This window comes from Cervus canadensis, chromosome 16 (assembly GCF_019320065.1).
Source record: "Cervus canadensis isolate Bull #8, Minnesota chromosome 16, ASM1932006v1, whole genome shotgun sequence".
NCBI lineage: Eukaryota > Metazoa > Chordata > Mammalia > Artiodactyla > Cervidae > Cervus > Cervus canadensis.
This window is the reverse complement of record NC_057401.1, coordinates 36,586,850-36,607,796: the sequence shown is the minus strand read 5'-3', so window position 1 is coordinate 36,607,796 and position 20,947 is coordinate 36,586,850. Positions and strand designations below refer to the sequence as shown.

Genomic DNA, 20,947 nt, shown 5'->3' with positions numbered 1-20,947 from the left:
CCTTAACACCATCATCTAATTTAAATGAATTAAACAATATTATCTATACTCTATTATCTAGCCTTTCAATTAATTGATTTCTCAGACTGTAATTTTAATAGATTTTTCACCACAAGCAGAAAAATTAAATTGTAACAATTATAATGCAATGTAAATAGAATAGTCTTAAAATCAATTTATGAGCCAAGTAAATAGTATTAAAAGGGCAACTCTAAAACTTGCAGATTTCTAAATATCAGCCTAATGAACACTTCTGAACATGAATTACATCAATAGACACTAAAGGCAATCAAATATGATAGTCAAATGTATGGACCCTGGAGTCAGCCTGCCTGGACTGAGATTCTGGCTCTGCCTGTTTACCATCTAAATGGTATCCAGGTGACTAAGGGCAGACAACTTGACCTTAGCCTGTTTCAACTCCCTTGTGTGTAAAATGAGGTCGTAAAAGTACTTCCCTGTGGCTATTGCAGGGAATAAGTAAATATACAAAACAACAGGATCCTGCTCAGAGTCGTGGGACTAAATAAAAGTGGGATATAATTATTGATTCCAGATCAGGTTATTAAAGACTGTGGGCAGAAAGGCAAATCCTTTGCAAAGTTGACTTAAGGAGTTCCCAGTGTTTATCACTGATTATAATTATACTAAAATCAGATCCTTTCTGTTCAGTTCATTCGCTCAGTTGTGTACAACTCTTTGCAACCTCATGAATAGCAGCACGCCAGGCCTCCCTGTCCATCACCAATCAGGAGCTTACTCAAACTCATGTCCATCGAGTCGGTGATGCCATCCAGCCATCTCATCCTCTCTCGTCCCCTTCTCCTCCTGCCCCCAACCCCTCCCAGCATCAGGGTCTTTTCCAGTGAGTCAACTCTTCGCATGAGGTGGCCAAAGTATTAGAGTTTCAGCTTCAGCATCAGTCCTTCCAATGAACACCCAGGACTGATCTCCTTTAGGATGGACTGGTTTGATCTCCTTGCAGTCCAAGGGACTCTCAAGAGTCTTCTCCAACACCACAGTTCAAAAGCATCAATTTTTCGGCACTCAGCCCTCTTCACAGTCCAACTCTCACATCCATACGTGACCACTGGAAAAACCATAGCCTTGACTAGACAGACCTTTGTTGGCAAAGTAACGTCTCTGCTTTTTAATATGCTAATATGATATCTAGGTTGGTCATAACTTTCCTTCCAAGGAGTAAGCGTCTTTTAATTTCATGGCTGCATTCACCATCTGCAGTGATTTTGGAGCCCAAAACTATAAAGTCTGACACTGTTTCCACTGTTTCCCCATCTATTTCCCATGAAGTGATGGGACCAGATGCCTATAAGTGATCCCAAATAACCAGTCCTCATCACTTTATAGTAGTCTACATTCCACACCTCCAGCTCCACACAATATGCCAGCAAATCTGGAAAACTCAGCAGTGGCCACAGGACCAGTGGTCAGTTTTCATTACAATCCCAAAGAAAGGCAATGCCAAAGAATGTTTGAACTACCACACAGTTGCACTCATCTCACATGCTAGTAAAGTAATGCTGAAAATTCCCCAAGCCAGGATTCAACAGTATGTGAACTGTGAAGTTCCAGATGTTGAAGCTGGATTTAGAAAAGGCAGAGGAACCAGAGATCAAATTGCCAACATCCGCTGGATCATCAAAAAAGCAAGAGAGTTCCAGAAAAACATCTATTTCTGCTTTATTGACTATGCCAAAACTTTGACTGTGTGGATCACAATAAACTGTGGAAAATTCTGAAAGAGATGGGAATACCAGACCACCTGACCTGCCTCCTGAGAAATCTATATGCAGGTCAAGAAGCAACAGTTAGAACTGGACCTGGAACAACACACTAGTTCCAAATCGGGAAAGGAGTATGTCAAGGCTGTATATTGTCACCCTGTTTATTTAACTCATATGCAGAGTACATCATGAGAAATGCTGGGCTGGATGAAGCACAAAGTGGAATCGAGATTGCCAGGAGAATTATCAATAACCTCAGATATGCAGATGACACCACCCTTATGGCAGAAAGCAAAGAACTAAAGAGCCTCTTAATGAAAGTGAAAGAGGAGAATGAAAAAGTTGGCTTAAAGCTCAACATTTAGAAAACTAAGATCATGGCATCTGGTCCCATCACTTCATGGAAAATAGATGGGGAAACAATGGAAACAGTGAGAGACTTTATTTTGGGGGGGAGGGGGAGGTCCAAAATCACTGCACATGGTAACTACAGCCATGAAATTAAAAGATGCTTGCTGCTTGGAAGAACAGCTATAACCAACCTAGACAGCCTATTAAAAAGCAGAGATATTACTTTGCAGACAAAGGTCCATCTAGCCAAGGCTATGGTTTTTTCCAGTAGTCATGTGTGGATGTGAGAGTTGGACTATAAAGAAAGCTGAGCGCCAAAGAATTGACGCTTTTGAACTGTGGTGTTGGAGAAGACTCTTGAGAGTCCCTTGGACTGCAAGGAGATCAAACCAGTCCATCCTAAAGGAAATCAGCCCTGAATATTCATTGGAAGGACTGATGCTAAAGCTGAAACTCCAATACTTTGGCCACCTCATGTGAAGAGTTGACTCATTGGAAAAGACCCTGATGCTGGGAAAGATTGAAGGCAGGAGGAGAAGGGGTTGACAGAGGATGAGATGGTTGGATGACATCACCAGTGCAATGGACATGAATTTGAGTAATCTCCGGGAGCTGATGATGGACAGGGAAGCCTGGTGTGCTACATTACATGGGATCTCAAGGAGTCAGACATGACTGAGTGGCTAAACTGAACTGAACTGAGCTCCACACAGAGTAACAACATGAATTCTAGGACAACAAGGAGAGAAAACTCTTCCGAAATAGCTTCTCAGTAAGTGATTTAGAGAAGCTGGTTCATGTTCCATATCTGGATCCTTACCTATCACTGACACCCTTCTCTTCCTGGCCACGTTGCTTCAGAGCTAAAATTTTCATTTATCCAAGGCATCCTGAGTCTCCACTTCAGTTGCCAATGTTTGCAGCCCAGGCAACTATTAGCACTATCTGTTAACAACAAAATGTTTTCTTGCTGAAGCAAAACAATAAGGAAGCTGTCACTGTTAACCAATCTTCTAGTTTCTACCCAGTGAGGTTCTTAATTAAATCAGATTCTACTAGGGCATGTTTTAAGACTGAAAGGTAATAAAAATGCCTTTCTTTAAAAAAAAAATCAGACTTTTTACATCTTATCCTCCTTCCTACAATCTTAACTCATTGAATAGTGCCAACTTAATGTGAAAGTGTTCCAGTTTTTTCAGATTCCTTTCTTCAGTTGATCAAGTGTTTTTCTTACCTTTCCTGAGCTCCTAGTATGTTACTATCATTGCTCAAATCTGTTGCTCTGCTGTTTCAACTTTGACTATTTATTTACAGATAAAATCATTAAATAAATCCCATGTTCACCTTATAAAATTGTGTTTTTCTTGTATACCTCATTTTATCTACTTGTTCTCACTCCATGGGCTTCTGCATGATACAATTAGATTCTAATAACTGGACTAAAAACTGCTAAAATCTACCTTTCCCGTGTGCTAAGAACAGATTACCCTTCAAACTTTTCATGCAAGAAGAATGGCTACCCTCAGGACTAATAATTCAACTTCCAATGAAAGCAAACATCTTAGAAATATTCACATGGTCACATGAGTAATACTTTAAAAGGACTGCCTTTTGTAAATTTGAGATGTTGATAGATTTTGTTCAAATGTGATATCTATTTTCACTCACTATGCCAATAGATACATTTTAATTCATTCACATCTTTTCCTTTTAGCATTTTGATTGTTTAAAACAATTAGATAAAATCTAAATAAGGTCAAAGCACAGTGGTTCAAAAATACTTCCTAGCTTTCTTAGTTTTCACTGAATGATCATGATATGTAAGAAAAGAAGAAAAAGAAACTCATTCCAATCTCATAGTTACAAAGTTATCCTTAGAAATTCTCCTTAGAGAAATTCATCTTAAAGTAGTGATAGTGTTATCACATATTTAACCAGAAACTCAGGTCAGAGAATAAAAAAATTATCATATAGAAAAATGTCTCAAATTATGAGCATTTTTGGTTATTACCTGAATAAAGATGTTCTTAAATTTTTCTAATTTAAAATAAAATCTAGATACAACTTTAAACTTGTAGATAGCCGTACCGTTTTTAGCACTGAACTGTCCACAGTACATAATTGATAATTTCTTGTCTACTTATAATCCATATATTTTTAACTAGTATAAAAATGGAAGATGTATTTACTTTCCTAAACAGCACATCATTAAATAATATTCACTAAAGAAATATATTTTGAGGAAAGAAAGTGCTGCAAATTCTATAGGTATCTATAAACTGCGTCTAAAATCTTAACAATGAATCTGAAAGTAAGTTAAATTTAAACTGAATGAATTCCTAAATTATAACTTTGATCCTTTAAGGAAATACAGGTGCTTTCTGAGTTAAGGTAGTTTCTTCAGTCACAAGATCTTTCAGACCACATGGGTACCACTTCATTGGCCTGAAATCCCCCTTGGTGTTCTCAGCTAGTGCATGCTCTTTCTGGATTCTGAGCTAAAATGAGGCCTCTCTTTCTGCTCCTCCAACCTCCTTTTCTTCCTCCTCTTCCTTCCCCTCTCTTTCCCTTCTCACTCTTACTCTCCCCTCCCCTCCCCTCTCCCCACCACCTTATGCCTTAATTCAGCCAGGCTTTTGGCACAGGGGTTGCCTTCATCCATACAACCTGACTGTAGTAAGAAATATAGTTTCCCTGATTAGAAACCCTCTGTCTGATCCAGGGAATATAGAACTATTCAAGAGCTACAATACCCCTTCTTCTCCCCTCCATCCCTCACTGACTCTGGCTGACTCACAATAGCATCCTTTCTCCCAGCAGTTTCTCCTGGGTTTCAATAAACACCAAGAGCACTGCTCCTGTTGTGACTATCCTCTTTCTTTTTCAAGTTGATAGTTCAATTTGCCAGTTTTTTGCAGTAGTAAATTGCACTTTTCTCTGGAGTCTAAACTTTGTAAAAAAAAAAACCATGTGTTCATTGTGGAAGCAAGGACAGAGATGAAAATGAAATATCAAGTTGCTTTCCATAGCTAACTGGACAAGAGAAGTATAGTATTGTTTAAAATAAGTAAATAACCTCCTGTTGGTATCATTGGTACAATTAGGGGCTATAGAGAAGGAGATTTTTTTTTTTTGACTTGATAAGGCTGCCCAAAGTTGCTTAAAGAGTAGTTAATGAATTGCCTGAGGCTCATAGCAATCATAAGTTTAATCCTCCATCAGAATCTGTCCCCATCCATATCCTTGTAATGGCATGATTTAATATGCATATTGAAGGTTCTCCTAGAGGAAAATCACTAGGAGGGAAGATTCCACTCAAGAAATCACCTGCCGAGTCTACAGATGTTTCACCGGTCCCAGTAGTGCCAGCCCCATCGAAGCCTGGATCAGAGGAGTGGGTGTATGTAAATGAACCAATTCCTGAGGTATGGCAGTTTAGACTCAAATTAGTAGAATCTCTTCTTTCTCCTCTTTATAGTAAGATTCACATCATTATTTGCACCATCCAAAAGGCCTTTCTTGGCTGATAATATATGTATTCATCAAAAAGCAGAGATGATTGTTTGAGGATACTCAGTGAACCACATTCCATATTTTTCTCTGCACCCTTGAGTTTCTGAGTCATGCTTTGAGCGGCTGGTGAGTGACGCAATCAGGAGAGTAAATGGTCTCCGTGAGGACCAATTTTCTCCCCAAGGACGGGCAGAGATGCAATTTTCTGGAAGGACAGCTTCCCCAGAACACAGACCCAGCAAATTACAGCCCTCCAACCCAGCTCTCATGCTCACATCATAATGCTTTCATATGATGTTTAACCCCTGAATTTTTAGAAATAGAAGGAAAATTTTGAAGCTAACTTAGCTCATAAGTGAGTAGGGAGCTGCCTGGCCTGACCTCCTTAATAAATGGGTACCCTAGTGTCTGGCACAGAGAAGGCATCCCACTCCAGTACTCTTGCCTGGAAAATCCCATGGATGGAAGAGCCTGGTAGGCTGTGGTCCATGGGTCGCTAAGAGTCGGACACGACTGAGCGACTTCACTTTCGCTTTTCACTTTCATGCATTGGAGAAGGAAATGGCAACCCACTCCAGTGTTCTTGCCTGGAGAATCCCAGGGACGAGGGAGCCTGGTGGGCTGCCGTCCAGGGGGTGGCACAGAGTCGGACACAATTGAAGTGATTTAGCAGTAGCAGTGTCCGGCAAAGGGATGTCCACCTGAGCCCTGGAGCTTCATTCGGTTCTTCATTCTCTGACAGCTGCAAAGCCCAGTTGTCACCTTGGCAAACTGGGCTGCTTTTTAAATGATTATTACTAATTTTTACTGGAGTATAGTCGCTATGCCATGCTATATTAGTTTCTGCTGTACAGCAAAGTGAATCAGCTGTGTGTTTACATATATCCCCTCTTTTTGGGGATTTCCTTCCCATTTAGGTCACCACAGAACACTGAGTAGATGGGCTGCTTTAATAGATAAGTCATCTTGGGAAAATCACACGGAATGACCTTTCAAGACTTTTTGAAAGCCTTAGTCCCTGTCTTCTTAATTTCAGTCCTCCATGGTTTTCGACTCTTGTGAACTCTCAGCCCTGACAATCTGTGCCAGACACTTGAGACCCAGTCATGAGTTGCATTATTATTGAGCATTCGTAGGGAAATGTCTTCTTTATCTCTCCAATTAAATAATAAACCCTTTGGAGGAGGGTAGAAGGATGTGAAATAATTCACTGCATTCAATACAGAGTCAAATACAGTGACAACTATATTAGAGATTCTTCATAGAGCTCTGAAGAGTTGATTAATTAGCCTTGATGGGGAGATTAGAACAGGAAATATTAGAAGATGAAAACTTTATATGATATCAATATAGATGTGTATAATTCACTCAGCCAAATAGTAGCTACTTTGAAAACTAAATATATTCAAAAACTGTCATAGAAGCAGTATACAGAAGTGGTTGATGGGAAGGAGATAAGATTAAAATGATATTATTGGGCAGGAGTTGGACAGTGAGAGACGAAAATAGTGAAATCTAATCCTTAACTCCAAACCTTGATGCCCTTGAGAGAAATAAATTCACAGAGGACAAGAGGGAACTAAAAGACAGGAGTACAAAATAAACATTTACACTGAGATAAGACGCAAGCTTCCCTTGTATTAGATCTTCTAGTCAGGGTCTTGGCAGAAAGCAGATGATAATTTAAAGACAACTGAACAAAGGCTGATTTATATATATATATATATATGTAAGTGCTATGTCACTTCAATCATATCTGACTTTTTAATGACCTTATGGGTTGCAGCCCGCCAGGCTCCTCTGTCCATGGAATTTTCCAAACAAGAATACTGGAGTGGCTTGTCATGCCCTACTCCAGGGGATCTTCCTGACCCAAGGATCAAACCCTCATCGCCTGCACCACAGGTGGATTTTTTACCCATTGAGCCACTGGAAAGCCTGTATATATGTTTGTGTATATATATGTGTTTGTGTGTGTATGAAAGAAAAAGTGAAAGTGAAAGTTGTGTCTGACTCTTTGCAACCCCATGGACTATACAGTCCATGGAATTCTGCAGGCCAGAATACTGGAGTGGGTAGCCATTCCCTTCTCCAGGGGGTCTTCCCAACCTAGGGATTAAACCCAGGTCTCCCACATTTCAGGCGAATTCTTTACTAGCTGAGCCACCAGGGAAGCCCAAGTATTCTGGAGTGGGAACCCTGTCCCTTCTTCAGGGGATCTTCCTGACCCAGGAATCAAACTGGGGTTTCCTGCATTGCGGGTGGATTCTTTACCATCTGAGCTACCAGGGAAGCTCATGTGTGTGTGTGTGTGTGTGTGTGTGTGTATTCAATAAATAAGGAAATCTACAAGGGTTAGATTGTTATCCTCAGTGGGAGCTATTATTGCTCCTGGGCCTGAGAAGGTGAGGCCTGGGGATGCAGGTGAAGACCTCAAGAAGACCTGTGCACAGAGAGAACCAGCTGCCAGGGGCTGTGGCCTTCCCAGAGGATGCAGCCCCTGCAGCGACCAGCAGGGAGGAGCAGGCAAACACTTGACCAGGACTCATGTCCTTCTTGTTTTCATGGTCCCTGCCTGGGAGGAGGAAGGCAAGGGAGTTTCCTGAAGTAATTTACGTGAGTCGGCCTCCCAGGGCACCAAGCAGGGCGAAGCGTGAAGGATGGGGAGTCAGTCTGTAGGGACGATGGAAGGATACACAGCCCAGACCTCCAGTTACCTAAGTGAAACCAGGGACAGCACTCCTTCTGCTGTGACCGGAAGTAGCCTAGAACCTGGAAACAAAGCAGGCCACGTGCTCTACCCTACTCCTCTTCCACTCTAAGCTTCTCACAGGTGAGCGGCAGGGCTTACCTGCATACAGAGAGGAAAGACAGATGCCCAGTTAAAAAATTTGAGTTTTAGATAATCAATGAAATAGATATATATGTGCATAATCAATTATATATATATATATATGTTCATCCTATACTTTATCAGGTAAACCTAGTTCCAAGCCTTCCAGGGACCCCAGATGTACTTCGATAGGCATGTGGAAAGACACAGAGACAGAAAGTTGTTGCTTCCACATCTGGTTCTTGCAGGTGGAGGCAGCAACCAAGTTCGAGGGGAACCTGGGTCCTTCCCCCTTTGCCAGCCACAAGGAAGGTGCAGAGAAAACTAAGGAGGCGGTGGAGTGAGGGGTCTTTGCTTTCTAGCTTCTCAAGCTTGGAGGATACTTGCCTTGGCTACCCAATTTCCTATTATGCTTCAGTCAATGAAGAGAAGACTATTTAATTGGAAAGGATAGGTCTTAGCATCTAGTCACGGCACATAACCTCAAGTCCCTAGACCCAGAAAAATCACATCCCAGAGAATTAAAGAAACTACAGATAGACATTATCAATGACTCACAGAAATCACAGAAGATACAGTATAATCTGGAAGATCAGATGTGGGCAAAGGCCTAAATATTGAAGGTGGATGAGATTTAATAGCATGTCTTCCCACATTGCAGGCAGATTCTTTATGATCTGAGCCACAAGGAAAGCCCAAGACCAGTGATCCAGAGATTAATCCTTGACAAAATGTAAAAGAAAATTATTAATTATTGTTATTATATATATATAATATATATATTATATATATACATATATATATATGTACACTTATAACATTTCTGAACACTTATAACATACAAAATAATCACACAAAGCTCAGATAGGTTCATTAAGCCTGAGTCCTGCTGAACTGGCCCTTTCCTTTTCTCTGATAGCAAGGTTGGGTTGGTGGGTCAGGGAAGGACCATAAACATAGTATATTTTTATTTCAAAATAGTATTTGACAATTTCTTATGAAGTTTTTGTAGATAAATGAGAGCAGTGAGCAGGATATTCAACGAGGTCCATTCCTGGGTGGTAACTCTCCAAGTACTGAGTGTTAATGTCTTGAAGTCACTAGGAGGGAGTTTTGGTGTATGCATGCATGAGTGCATGCTCAGTCATGTCTGACTCTTTTGTGACCCTATGGACTATAGCCTGCCAGGCTCCTCCGGCCAATGGGACTTTCCAGGCAAGAATACTGGAGTGGGATGCCATTTCTTCCTTCAGGGGATCTTCCCGACCCAGAGATAGAACCCACATCTCCTGTATTGGTAGGTGGATTCTTTACCACTGAGTCACCTGGGAATTCTGAGGTTTAGTAGTGGACTTATGTAAAATGGTCTTAAGCACCACTCTGGATACCATATCTTTTAAGAGAGATTATTTTTTAAAAGTGGAAACCAGAAGGGAATCTATGTAGGCCAAAGGTATTAAAATGATATGAGAGAAGCATTGAAAGAACTGTAAATGTTTAATTTAGATAAATGAAATACTAAAGTATGGTTGAACATAGAATCATACATGGAGGGAGAGATGAATCAGAAGTTTGAGTTGAACACACACACACTATTATATATAAGATAGATAACCATAAAAGGCCTACTGTATAGCACAGGGAACTCTACTCAATACTCTGTGATAACCTATTTGAAAAAAGAATCTAAAGCAGAATGAAGATACATATATGTATAACTGAATCACTTTGCTATACATGTGAAACTAACACAACATTGTAAATCAACTATACCCCAATAAAATATTGAAAGTGTTAGTCGCTCAATCATGTCTGACTCTGCGACTCCATGGACTGTACCCCTCCAGGCTTCTCTGCCCATGGGATTCTCCAGGCAAGAATACTGGAGTGGGTAGCCATTCCCTTCTCCAGGGGATCTTCCTGACCGAGGAGTTGAGCCCCTGTCTCCTGCATTACATGCAGATTCTTTGCTGCCTGAGCCACCAGGAAAGCCCCAATAGAATATTAATAAAATTAACTTAAATAGAACTAGATGGAGCCATCCAGTCTCCTAAAAATTTAACTGATGATAAATTGGGTTTAATGGAGTCTACTTACACCAATATCAATGTTTGTTGAGCACCTGTTATTTGCAAATGTTCTATCAGATGCCAGGAATACAAAAATAAGCAAGTTTCATCCTGAATGACTGCCTACATCTCCTCTCTCACATCTTCAAATATTTAACAGGCTGTCACAGGGAAGACAGTATGAATGTAGCCTGTCCTCTGAAAGGCACAGCTAGGGCTTATAAGTAGAAACTACAGGAAGGCGAATAACACAGGAAGAACTTTCCACTAACACAAGTTGTGTGACCCTGGATGGGAGTTGCTTTGAAATCAATGAGGTCCACAGGAAGATTGGATAATCTATCCCTGGATCTCTTGTCATTTCTCAGTTGGAGAGGAAATTAGCCCAAATGACCTCCAAGGTCCCTATGTGTGTGTTCCCTGACTAATAAATGCACAGCCAATAAGGGAATAACTACTACAGAAAGTTTGTACTAAATATAATAAATATCTTCAATTTTATTTCTTGTTTCATTATCTCTTGGTTTTGATGGTTAATTTGCATCATTAAAAATAACATAAAAGAAACTTTCCAGGTTTCATGGTACACTTTACAGCAAATGTGAAACCTCAAGGGGGAATTCAGAGAAATAACTCATCAATCACTGTGACATGAGCCCTTAGGTGTTCTCCAACGTAGGCAAGATAAGATGTCTGTGATCATTCAATTCATTCATTCGATAAATATTTCTTGAGCACCTAACATGCCCCAGATGCTGTGCTAATTATAGGAAAAACTGTTCAGTGGTGAATAAGATAACCATTCTTCCTGGTTTTATGAGATTGCTGTTCTAGAGGTGAATATAGGCAAATAACATAAGCAGTTACAACTAATGCCATCAGTGCTCTAAAGGGAGAAGTACAGGGTGCTCAAGTGGGACATCCGAACTTCAGAGGATGAAGGATGACCCTGTACTCTTGTGGTTTCAAGGAAGGATTTCTGGAAACAAACATGTCTGAGCTGAAATACAAAGAATGGTTTGAAATAGGAATTAGCTGGGGGAGGAGCCAGAAGTTGCACAGAGATGCTTTAAGTAGCCACAGTTGCATCTTTTTAAAAAATATTTATTTATTTGGCTGTGCTTGCTCTCTCATTTGCTGCATGCTGGATCTTTTAGGTACCGCATGTGAAATCTAGTTCCCTGACCAGGGATCGAACCCAGGCCCCCTGCACTGGGAGTGTGGCGTCATAGCCTCTGGATCACCAGGGAAGTCCCAGCGCAGTTGCATCTTGATCTCCCACTTAGTAGTGCCCTTTGACTCAATTATGCAGAAGTATTTTCCCTTTGAAATTATGATTTTTATGCTTTGTCATTTAACAGGAAATACCATCATTTTTAGTACCATACTGGAAACTGATAGAAAGTTCCTATATAAATTCCATCAAAACAGTACTCAGGCAGCTGAGAGAAGGCCAGCATACCGTATTTGCTTACTTATATGATATTAGGTAAGTAAAGTTCTCACAGTTCCAGCCATGTAGTTTACAGCGAGGACATGTAAGCTCTGTCTCATTCTGCCAATGCCTTACAGAACAAGCTTCCAGCAGTTTCTGAGGCGTCCAGACCACAAGCAAGACTTCGTGTCTCAGTGGCAGGCGGATTTCAACTCCCTTCCTGACGACCTGTGGGATGATGAGGAAACAAAGGCTGAGCTACACCAAAGAGTGAATGTAAGGGAATCTGTGACTCATGGGGCCCAGGTCTCCACACTCTCAAACCTCCCACTGCAAAAGCCTCATTTACCCCCTCATTACTTTCTTGATGTGTGAGGATGAGAAGGGAAATGGTTTGAACACCAACCTGCCGACTTTCAAGAGCAGTGGCTCTTTAGCACTTTGAGTTCAGAGTGAGAATCCAGTGGTCCATGCTTCTGGAAGGAGGAGCCAAGGCCAGGGATCTAAGATCATTCCAGCCTCTATTAATTTTGTACACTCTTAACCACTTTGTCAGGTCACGTAAGCCTGTCCAAGTCTGGTATTAAGTATGTGCCTGTCTTGGATGCAGTTAAATGGTTGGTTGATGTCAATGAGAAGGGGAATGAGGGAACATTCCAGAAAGCCTGAAGTGTTGCCTCTATTGAATAGATCCCTTGAGGGAAGCTACCAAATCTAACACATTTTTGTATCTCCAGCAAGCACAGTGCCTGGTACTTGGTCGACAGGCAGATTTTCATAAATTCATAAATGGAGTATACATTTAAGTATATATTTGTATATATTACCCTGATGCTTTAGAAAATATCCTCTGATGTTTAAGAAGCCTGATTTCGATTTCTTACCATTTCCTGTCTCTTACCTTTTCCTGTCAGGGGAATTCTTTCCCTTGACACAACTGAAGCCCGCCAGGCTCCTCTATCCATGGGCTTTCCCAGGCAAGAATACTGAAGCAGGTTGCCATTCCCTTCTCCAGGGGATCTTCCCAACCCAGGAATCAAACTGAGTCTCCTGCATTGCAGGAAGATTCTTTACCATCTGGGCCACCAGGAAAGCCCTAACTATAGGCTACTAGTGGTCAAATCTGGTTGTAGTCTCAATGTTTATTTGTACAACAACAACAACAAATTGCCAAGCTCTACCCCATGACCCATTCATCTGCTCTGTGAATATTTATTGAACATCTACCAGGGTCTCAGCACTGTTCCAGGGGCTAGGGATTGACAGTGGGAAAAAAGCCTGTGATGTCAGGATGTTTATATTCTGGGGGCCAGAATGCAAAGAATAAGCAATAAACACATAAATGTACAGTGAATATGTCACTGGTAAGAGCTGTGTGAAGGACAAAGAGCCTAGAGGAAAAAGCACTGATGTACTATTTAGTATCCAGTGATTGTGTAAAGGCCCACTCTGAGAAGGTGATATTTGAGCAAATTCAGGAAACGAAACAATGAATGAGTCAGGCAGATCTGGGGAGAAAGAGTGTATTAGGCAGAGAGAAAAGCAAAGGCACTAAAGGAGGAGGATGCTTGGTGTGTTTAAGAGGCATTGGGAAACCAATTGGGGAGCTATTGAAGTTAAGTGAAGGCATGACGTAACTTGGATGAGCAGCGTGCTGGTAGGTTCTATCAAGAAGGTATTGAATTAACAAATGCCCCAGTACTGAAGCATTTTACCTGTTCTTAATCCTAAAACATATCTGCCTTTTCTGTTTCCTACCTATTCCCAAAGCCAGCCCTCCTATCAACTCTTGCCCCAGATCAATCAGATGATTGCTAGTAGAATGAGAAGGTTTTTAGACTTAAAATATCTTATGAGCACTTTTCCCCTAGTTCCTGAAGTACCATTTGTTTATTGTATACAAGTTAGATGTGTAATTAAAACAAACAAAAATTTAAAATGACAAATCCATAATCCTATTTGCCAGTAGTTAACCTCTTTATTCAGGGTAACAGTCCTTGTTCTTGGCTTATTTCATTTAAATCCTAAGAAGTTAATGATGAGGCTCTGCTATTGTGTTATCCTCATCTTACCATTAGAAAACCAAACTGCGGAGATACAGTACTTGCTAAGGCCTCCAAGTGAGTCAGAAACAGAATGAGAACTAGAAACAAGGCCCCTGCTTCCTCCTCTGTCTTTTTAAAAATGTATAAATGTGTGGGGAGTACAAGCCAGTCCTCACTGAATGTCTGATAGAGCATTTGTGGAAAGACCCCAGAGACACCCGGATCAGCTCTAAATAATAGTGTATTCTTCTGCCGTTAGCACACAGCTATAAAAATGGCGGTGATCTTTTCATTTCACATGAAGCCCCCACAAGATAACAAACCAAAACACTAAGTGTTCCATAAACACAGCATCACAGAAATAAAACTCTCTTGGACACTGGAATAAAGCTTCTTGCTCTTGAATTCCTGACTTCACCACGTTGAAACCATCGGCAAGTGATTTAACCACTCTGGGCATCCAATTTCTCATCAGGAACTTCTCTCTTGGTTATTGTGGGGATGAATGAGGTAATCAATGTCAGGCCATAAACACAATGCCTAATGCACAGTTAATATTCAGTAAATTACTAATGTTATGAAAACTGTCAAGTTTTATTGGACTATATATATTTTCTTAATGGGATTTTTATTAAACAGGTATTTTACTGCTATGAATTTCTATGATAGTGTTTATAATTGAGAAATTATTGTATGCTGAATACTGTGCTAAGTGCTTTATGCATGCTAAGTCACTTCAGCCGTATCCAACTCTTTGCGACTCCATGGGTTGTAGCCCTCCAGACTCCTCTGTCCATGGGATTCTTCAGGCAAGAATACTGGAGTGAGTTGCCATACCCTCCTCCAGGGATCTCCCCAACCCAGGGATCAAAGTGCTTTATAGGCTTAGGCTGACTACAGCACATCCAAAGGGTAAACAATATCCCCATTTCACAGGTCAAGTAACTGAGCCCTAATCTAGTGGTACATCTTACTCAAGCCCACAGGCTCATATCCTGACTCCACCACTTGCTCATAGGGTGACTTCAGGAAAAAAAAAAAAAACACCTCTCTGTGGCTGACTCAGATCCTCACCTGCAAAAGGAAGATAATAAGTGTACCTAAGTTTGTTGGGAGGCATTCAATGAGTCAATATAAGTTCACTGACTTCTCTTCTGATGCAGTGACACACACAGAAAGGTATTATCATCATTATTGCTCAGGATCTAGTAAATGGCAGAGATGGGATCTTTAAAAGATTTGATTTTACTGCTAGCTCTGTAGTACAAAGCTTATCTTCAGACAGCCCATTATGTGTCAAACACCATTTCTTGGTGAATGACATGTTCCACCCATGATTCATTAGCAAGCCTATGTGTGCCCTTGGACTCCACAGAGCTACAGATTTCTTCCACCAACAATACACCATTTCCTCCAAAATTCCCTGAGAGGTCTTATTTCAACCAAACAAGTCTTGTGAGGAAGGATTAGAATACAGAAACCATGGCCCCCCCATGAAGAAAGTGAACTGCAGTGGGTTTGGACATGGGTACAGGGTATGCTGAGGGGGACCTTAGAAAGTGAGGACCTGACAGAGTAGAAGCAAAATAAATATTTGTTGAGCGAAAGGATAAAATACATGAATGCATTAGATCTAAATCTTCTTCAGGCACGTTTTTAAGACAGACAAAGGATTTTAGTTTAATTACACGGAGGTCCTCCAAGCTTCGATTCTGAAGCCTCACGGCGTTGCTTCTCTGTGTTCAGGATTTACGGGACCGCCTGTGGGACATTTGCGATGCCCGCAAGGAAGAAGCAGAGCAGGAGCGTCTGGACATCATTAATGAGAGCTGGTTGCAGGACTCGATGGGAATCGCCATGAACCATTTTTTCTCACTGATGCAGGTAAGAGTGGCTGGTCAGAATGACACAGACTCTGCCCTCTATGGCCATAGCCCTCCTGTTAACCACCCCTCTGGGAATGTAAGGGGCTGTTTGGAGCTTATTTCACTCAGAGCACCCGACCCAGTCTTGAGCCCCAACTTGCTAAGGAATTCAGCTGAAATAAACCATTTCAAGCAAACACCAGAACTGGGAACATCTCAAGCAACACCTCACCAGTTGTTTGCAGGTAGCCTGGAGCTGTGGAGGGGACAACAGAGATGGTGTCTGTCCTGGGTCACTACCTCGCCATCTCCCTGCAGTGGACACCTGAAGCCTTGCCGCAGAACATGGGAAGATCAGTCTCAGTGGGCACTTGATTCCTGAAAAACATTTGTGTCCAGATTGGCAACACAGACCATTCATCAGAACAACCTGATTAACTTGCTTTTGCAGCCCATTGAAATAATGAATCGTGCTGGACCAGCTAAAGAGGCAGGGGTTGATTTTTATCCCGAGAAACTCATCAACAATAGGGGAGAGAGCACAGACCAAGTCTGGAGACCCAGCTCTCCCAAGAAGAAGGGCTGGAGTGTTTCTAAGAGCTGGAGTGGGGTGGGGTGTCATGGGCAGCCTGTGTTTCTCAACGGGCCTCACCTAAAGGAAAAGTAAACTTTCTCCTCTCTTCTTGACGCAAGTAGTTCTACAGCTTGGAGCAAGATGTCTTCCTAAGTCAGGCTCCTCTCCTCCCAGAGGACAGGGACTTAAGGCTGCTTCTTTCACCTCATATGCTTCCATCTCAAAGAGGTGGTTCCCAGGTCCTTGACAGAGACAGTTCTGGTTCCTAGAACCCGAGGAAAGATCTGAAGAGATTTACATCTCAAAGTGACAGAGAATGGGCTTACAAAGACAAGTTTCCTAAAGTAAATACTCTCAGACAAGGAAGATCAGGAGCCTGGAGTTAGGGAGAAACCTGTCTATAATATCTTCACACTGAGGGGAATATGAAGGGTTTCTTGGTAATCAAGCTGAGTCTACAGGAGTATTCTTTCCTAAGAAATAGCAGTGAGGATACAGTGGAAAAGGGTACCTTATAGGTCTTGAACTGGTTAGTTTACAGAAGTCATTGCCAGAAATGAGGATAGTTAGCTGAGGCTCACCAGACCTGTGCACAGGATGTGTTCAGTACATCCTTGTTCAACAAGTGACTTTGACGGCGAGGACTCCCAGCACTCCAGGAGACAATCGTAGACCACCGGAGGCAGAAGCCTAAGAGACAGGAGCTGCCTCACTGATTGCCGGCTCTGGGATCAGGAGAGAGCCGCAAGACATGGATTGTGCTGAGTCTGAAGGCGAGACACCCAGCAGCCTAAACCCGCTGGGGTGACGCCCCTGGGGTGCCACTTTGGGTCAATGGAGATTGAATGTTGGTAAAGGTGTGTCAAAAGCTTAGGGTAGAAATAACAGAAATCCAATGGTGAAGGGAAAGGGATTAGAGAATATTTGTAAGTCATTCACAGAAGTCCAAGCAATATGCACCTCTTCTGAAAATGGCATAACTCTTACACCCCACAATACCTGCCTTTCAGACTCTCCCTGAGACACAGAATCTACATCTAAAACCAACTGGGGGAGGGGGGGAAGAGGGTAAAGGAAAAGACAGCAAACAAAGGCTAATATGTATTAAATTCTTAATCTTTATGTGCCAAACATGGTTCTAAGGATTCTTCATGTGCAATACATTAAACCTTCACAGGAACCCTAGGCTGTACATTCTATCTTAATGCTCATTTCACGGATGAGGAAACCGAGGCAAACATAGATGAAGTAATTTGACCAGTGCCACATGCCAATCGAGAGAGAAATGGGATTTGGACTCAGGGAGTCTAACTCCTGGGCGAGTACCTCTGACCACTGGTTTGTCATCAGTGTTTCCATAGTTAAAGGCTAGCCAATAGAACAGAAAAGGCCTTGTTCTACATGGATTGACAGAATCCTATAAAAAAGGGAAAAAAACAAAGCTGCAAACTCCAAGAGAGTAGTAGATTTCAGTTCAATAAGTGAAAAGAAGAGCCTAATGATTGGAACTGTCCATCAAATAACAGACTTTGCAGGCCCTTGAGCTGCTGGTCCAGGAGCCCATAAGCAGAATCTTGTGCATATTTGTGAAGGGGACAAAAATCTTTTTGAAAGTTTTCAAGGGTTTATGGCTAGATAAGTGTTTCCCAAGGTGAATTCTGTAGAACACTACTACAAGATGTTTCACAAAACAAGGATTTGATGATTCCAAAGATTTTGGGAAGGGCTATGTACTCTACCCTTCCTTCTTGCTGGGACATTAACAAAAATACTGACATATTATTATTATCAAGATGCCCTGCAATATAGAAACTCTTTGAGTGTGCTAACCCAGGATTTCTGAAACTGATGTTGCAAAGTTTTTCTTTGTTTTATCCCCAACGTGGTGCTCATTAACAGTCTATAAGACAAAATTCACATGGCAAATAGATGGGGAAACAATGGAAACAGTGAGAGACTTTATTTTGGCGGGGGGCGGGGGGGGGGTGGCTCCAAAATCACTGCACATGGTAACTATGGCCATGTAATTAAAAGACGCTTGCTGCTTGGAAGAAAAGCTATAACCAACCTAGACAGCCTATTAAAAAGCAGAGACATTACTTTGCCGACAAAGATCTGTCTAGTCAAAGCTATGGTTTTTCCAGTAGTCATGTATGGATGTGAGAGTTGGACTATAAAGAAAGCTGAGCACTGAAGAATTGATGATTATGAACTGTGGTGTTGGAGAAGACTCTTGAGAGTCCCTTGGACTGCAAGGAGATCCAACCAGTCCATCCTAAAGGAAATCAGTCCTGAATATTCATTGGAAGGACTGATGCTGAAGCTGAAACTCCAATACTTGGGCTACCTGTTACGAAGAACTGACTCATTGGAAAAGAACCTGATGTTGGGAAAGATTAAAGGTGGAAGCAGAAGGGGATAACAGAGGATGAGATGGTTAAATGGCATCACCAACTCTTTGGACATGAGTTTGAGCAGGCTCCAGGAGTTGGTGACGGACAGGGAAGCCTGGCGTGCTGCAGTACACAGGGTTGTAAAGAGTCAGACATGACTGAGCAACTGAACTGAACTGAACTGAAGACAAGGTTTGTACAAAACAAATTTTAGAAAATGCTATGCTACATGATTTCTAAGATTGCTTTCAAAACTGAGATTCTATGAAGACAGAAACAATGAGAAAGCATTATTTACTAGCTACCACAAGTGTGAAAACAGTCTTAATTCTGTTTATATGGGTATTGTGGATGTACAATGGCATCTTATTTGTAGTTAGCTGTATGATGAGTCAAATTATGTCCCCCCAAAATAAATTAATATTTTATATAAAATATTATAACAGGGTTAGTCTGAGGCATGGATACCAACACTGTCTGAAATACCAACTATATAAAATAGGACCTACTAACCTTAATCATAATTAAAGAGTTCAGTTCTCTAAGTTAAGGAGGAAATAATTTCCTGATTTCTAAATATATTTACCAAATAATGCTAATTTGGTAAGCATTATTAAACCAAAATGCTTATAGTTTAATAACTAACAATTTTTATAGCCTCACAATACTTCAGTTCCCCAAATTTATTTGTCAATATCCAATTTGTACAAATTGGGTTCATTAATACATTTGCATGCCACACACTGTAAATGTGGTATCATGAAGATTCTCTTGAGTATCAGTTCAGTTCAGTTCAGTTGCTTAATCGTGTCTGACTCTTTGTGACCTTGTGGACTGTAGCACACCAGGTTTCCCTGTCCATCAGCAAATCCCGGAGCTTGCTCAAACTCACATCCATCGAGTCAGTGATGCCATCCAACCGTCTCATCCTCTGTTATCCCCTTCTCCTCCTGCCTTCAATCTTTCCCAGAATCATGGTCTTTTCCAATGAGTCAGCCACCAAAGTATTGGAGTTTCAGCTTCAGCATCAGTCCTTCCAGTGAATATTCAGGACTGATTTCCTTTAGGATGGACTGGTTTGATCTTCTTGCTGTCCAAGTTATTCTCAAGAGTCTTCTCCAACACCACAGGTCAAAGGCATCAATTCTTTGGCACTCAGCTTTCTTTATAGTCCAACTCTCACATCCATACATGACCTCTGGAAAAAACATAGCTTTGACTAGACAGACCTTTGTCAGCAAAGTAATGTTTCTGCTTTTTAATATGCTGTCTGGTTGGCCATAGCTTTTCATATTTTATCTTATCTTAAGATAACATATAAATGGTAATTTTATTTACAGTATAGAATTAACCAAAGGAATTTCTTCCTATTTCAATTATTTATCTAGAAAAGATTAATACTGCAGAGAGCAGCTTTTCAGGATCAATTTGGTTTATCCTTTCCTGTATCAAAAATGAATCTATTGAAACTATCCTTGTCTTTTGTTGTAGACTACAATGCAAAGCAGACATTTATTTTTTCCAAACTCGATATGACAGTACAAGACTGTTCCTTGATGTTTTATTACATAAATGACAACATTACTTGCTTGCTGAATGTAGGAACCCCTTTATAAATATACTGCCATGCTCCTCTGTCCATGGGACTCTCCATGCAAAAATACTGGAGTGGGTAGCCATTCCCTTCTCCAGGGGATCTTCCCTGCCCAAGGATCGATCCAGAGTTTCCCACATTGCAGGCAGACCTTTTACATCTGAGCCACCAGGGAAGCCCCTATAAATATCCTGAGTTAGGTTCAGCAAAGGGCTTTGAACACCAGGTGAGTTTTGTTCTTTTTAGAAAAGATGCTTTCAATAATTAACTAGCTGTTGTGGAATAAATCTGCATAAGAGCTTCCATCTTGAGAGTCCCTTGGACTGCAAGGAGATCAAACCTGTCAATCCTAATGGAAATCAGTCCTGAATATTTATTGGAAGGACTGATGCTGAAGCTGAAGCTCCAATACTTTGGCCACCTGATGCGAAGAACTGACTCATTGAAAAAGACCTTGATTCTGGGAAAGAGTGAAGGCAGGAGGAGAAGGGGATGGCAGAGGATGAGATGGTTGGATGGCCTCACTGACT

General features: G+C 41.2%; 1 protein-coding gene across 6 annotated transcripts in view; it reads left to right on the top strand.

Annotated features, from left to right (window-relative positions):
- The window catches only part of SPEF2 (sperm flagellar 2), a 187,896-nt gene that overhangs the window by 97,952 nt on the left and 68,997 nt on the right, over nt 1–20,947 (top strand). For all 6 annotated transcript variants that reach the window (XR_006273380.1, XM_043488877.1, XM_043488878.1 and 3 more), the window contains 4 exons: nt 5,373–5,521; nt 11,873–12,000; nt 12,084–12,222; nt 15,738–15,875. Coding sequence is in view for 5 of the 6 variants with exons in the window: in XM_043488877.1 (XP_043344812.1) it covers nt 5,373–5,521; nt 11,873–12,000; nt 12,084–12,222; nt 15,738–15,875 (554 nt within the window). In the remaining variant the exon portion in view is untranslated. The remainder of the gene's footprint in view (nt 1–5,372; nt 5,522–11,872; nt 12,001–12,083; nt 12,223–15,737; nt 15,876–20,947) is intronic.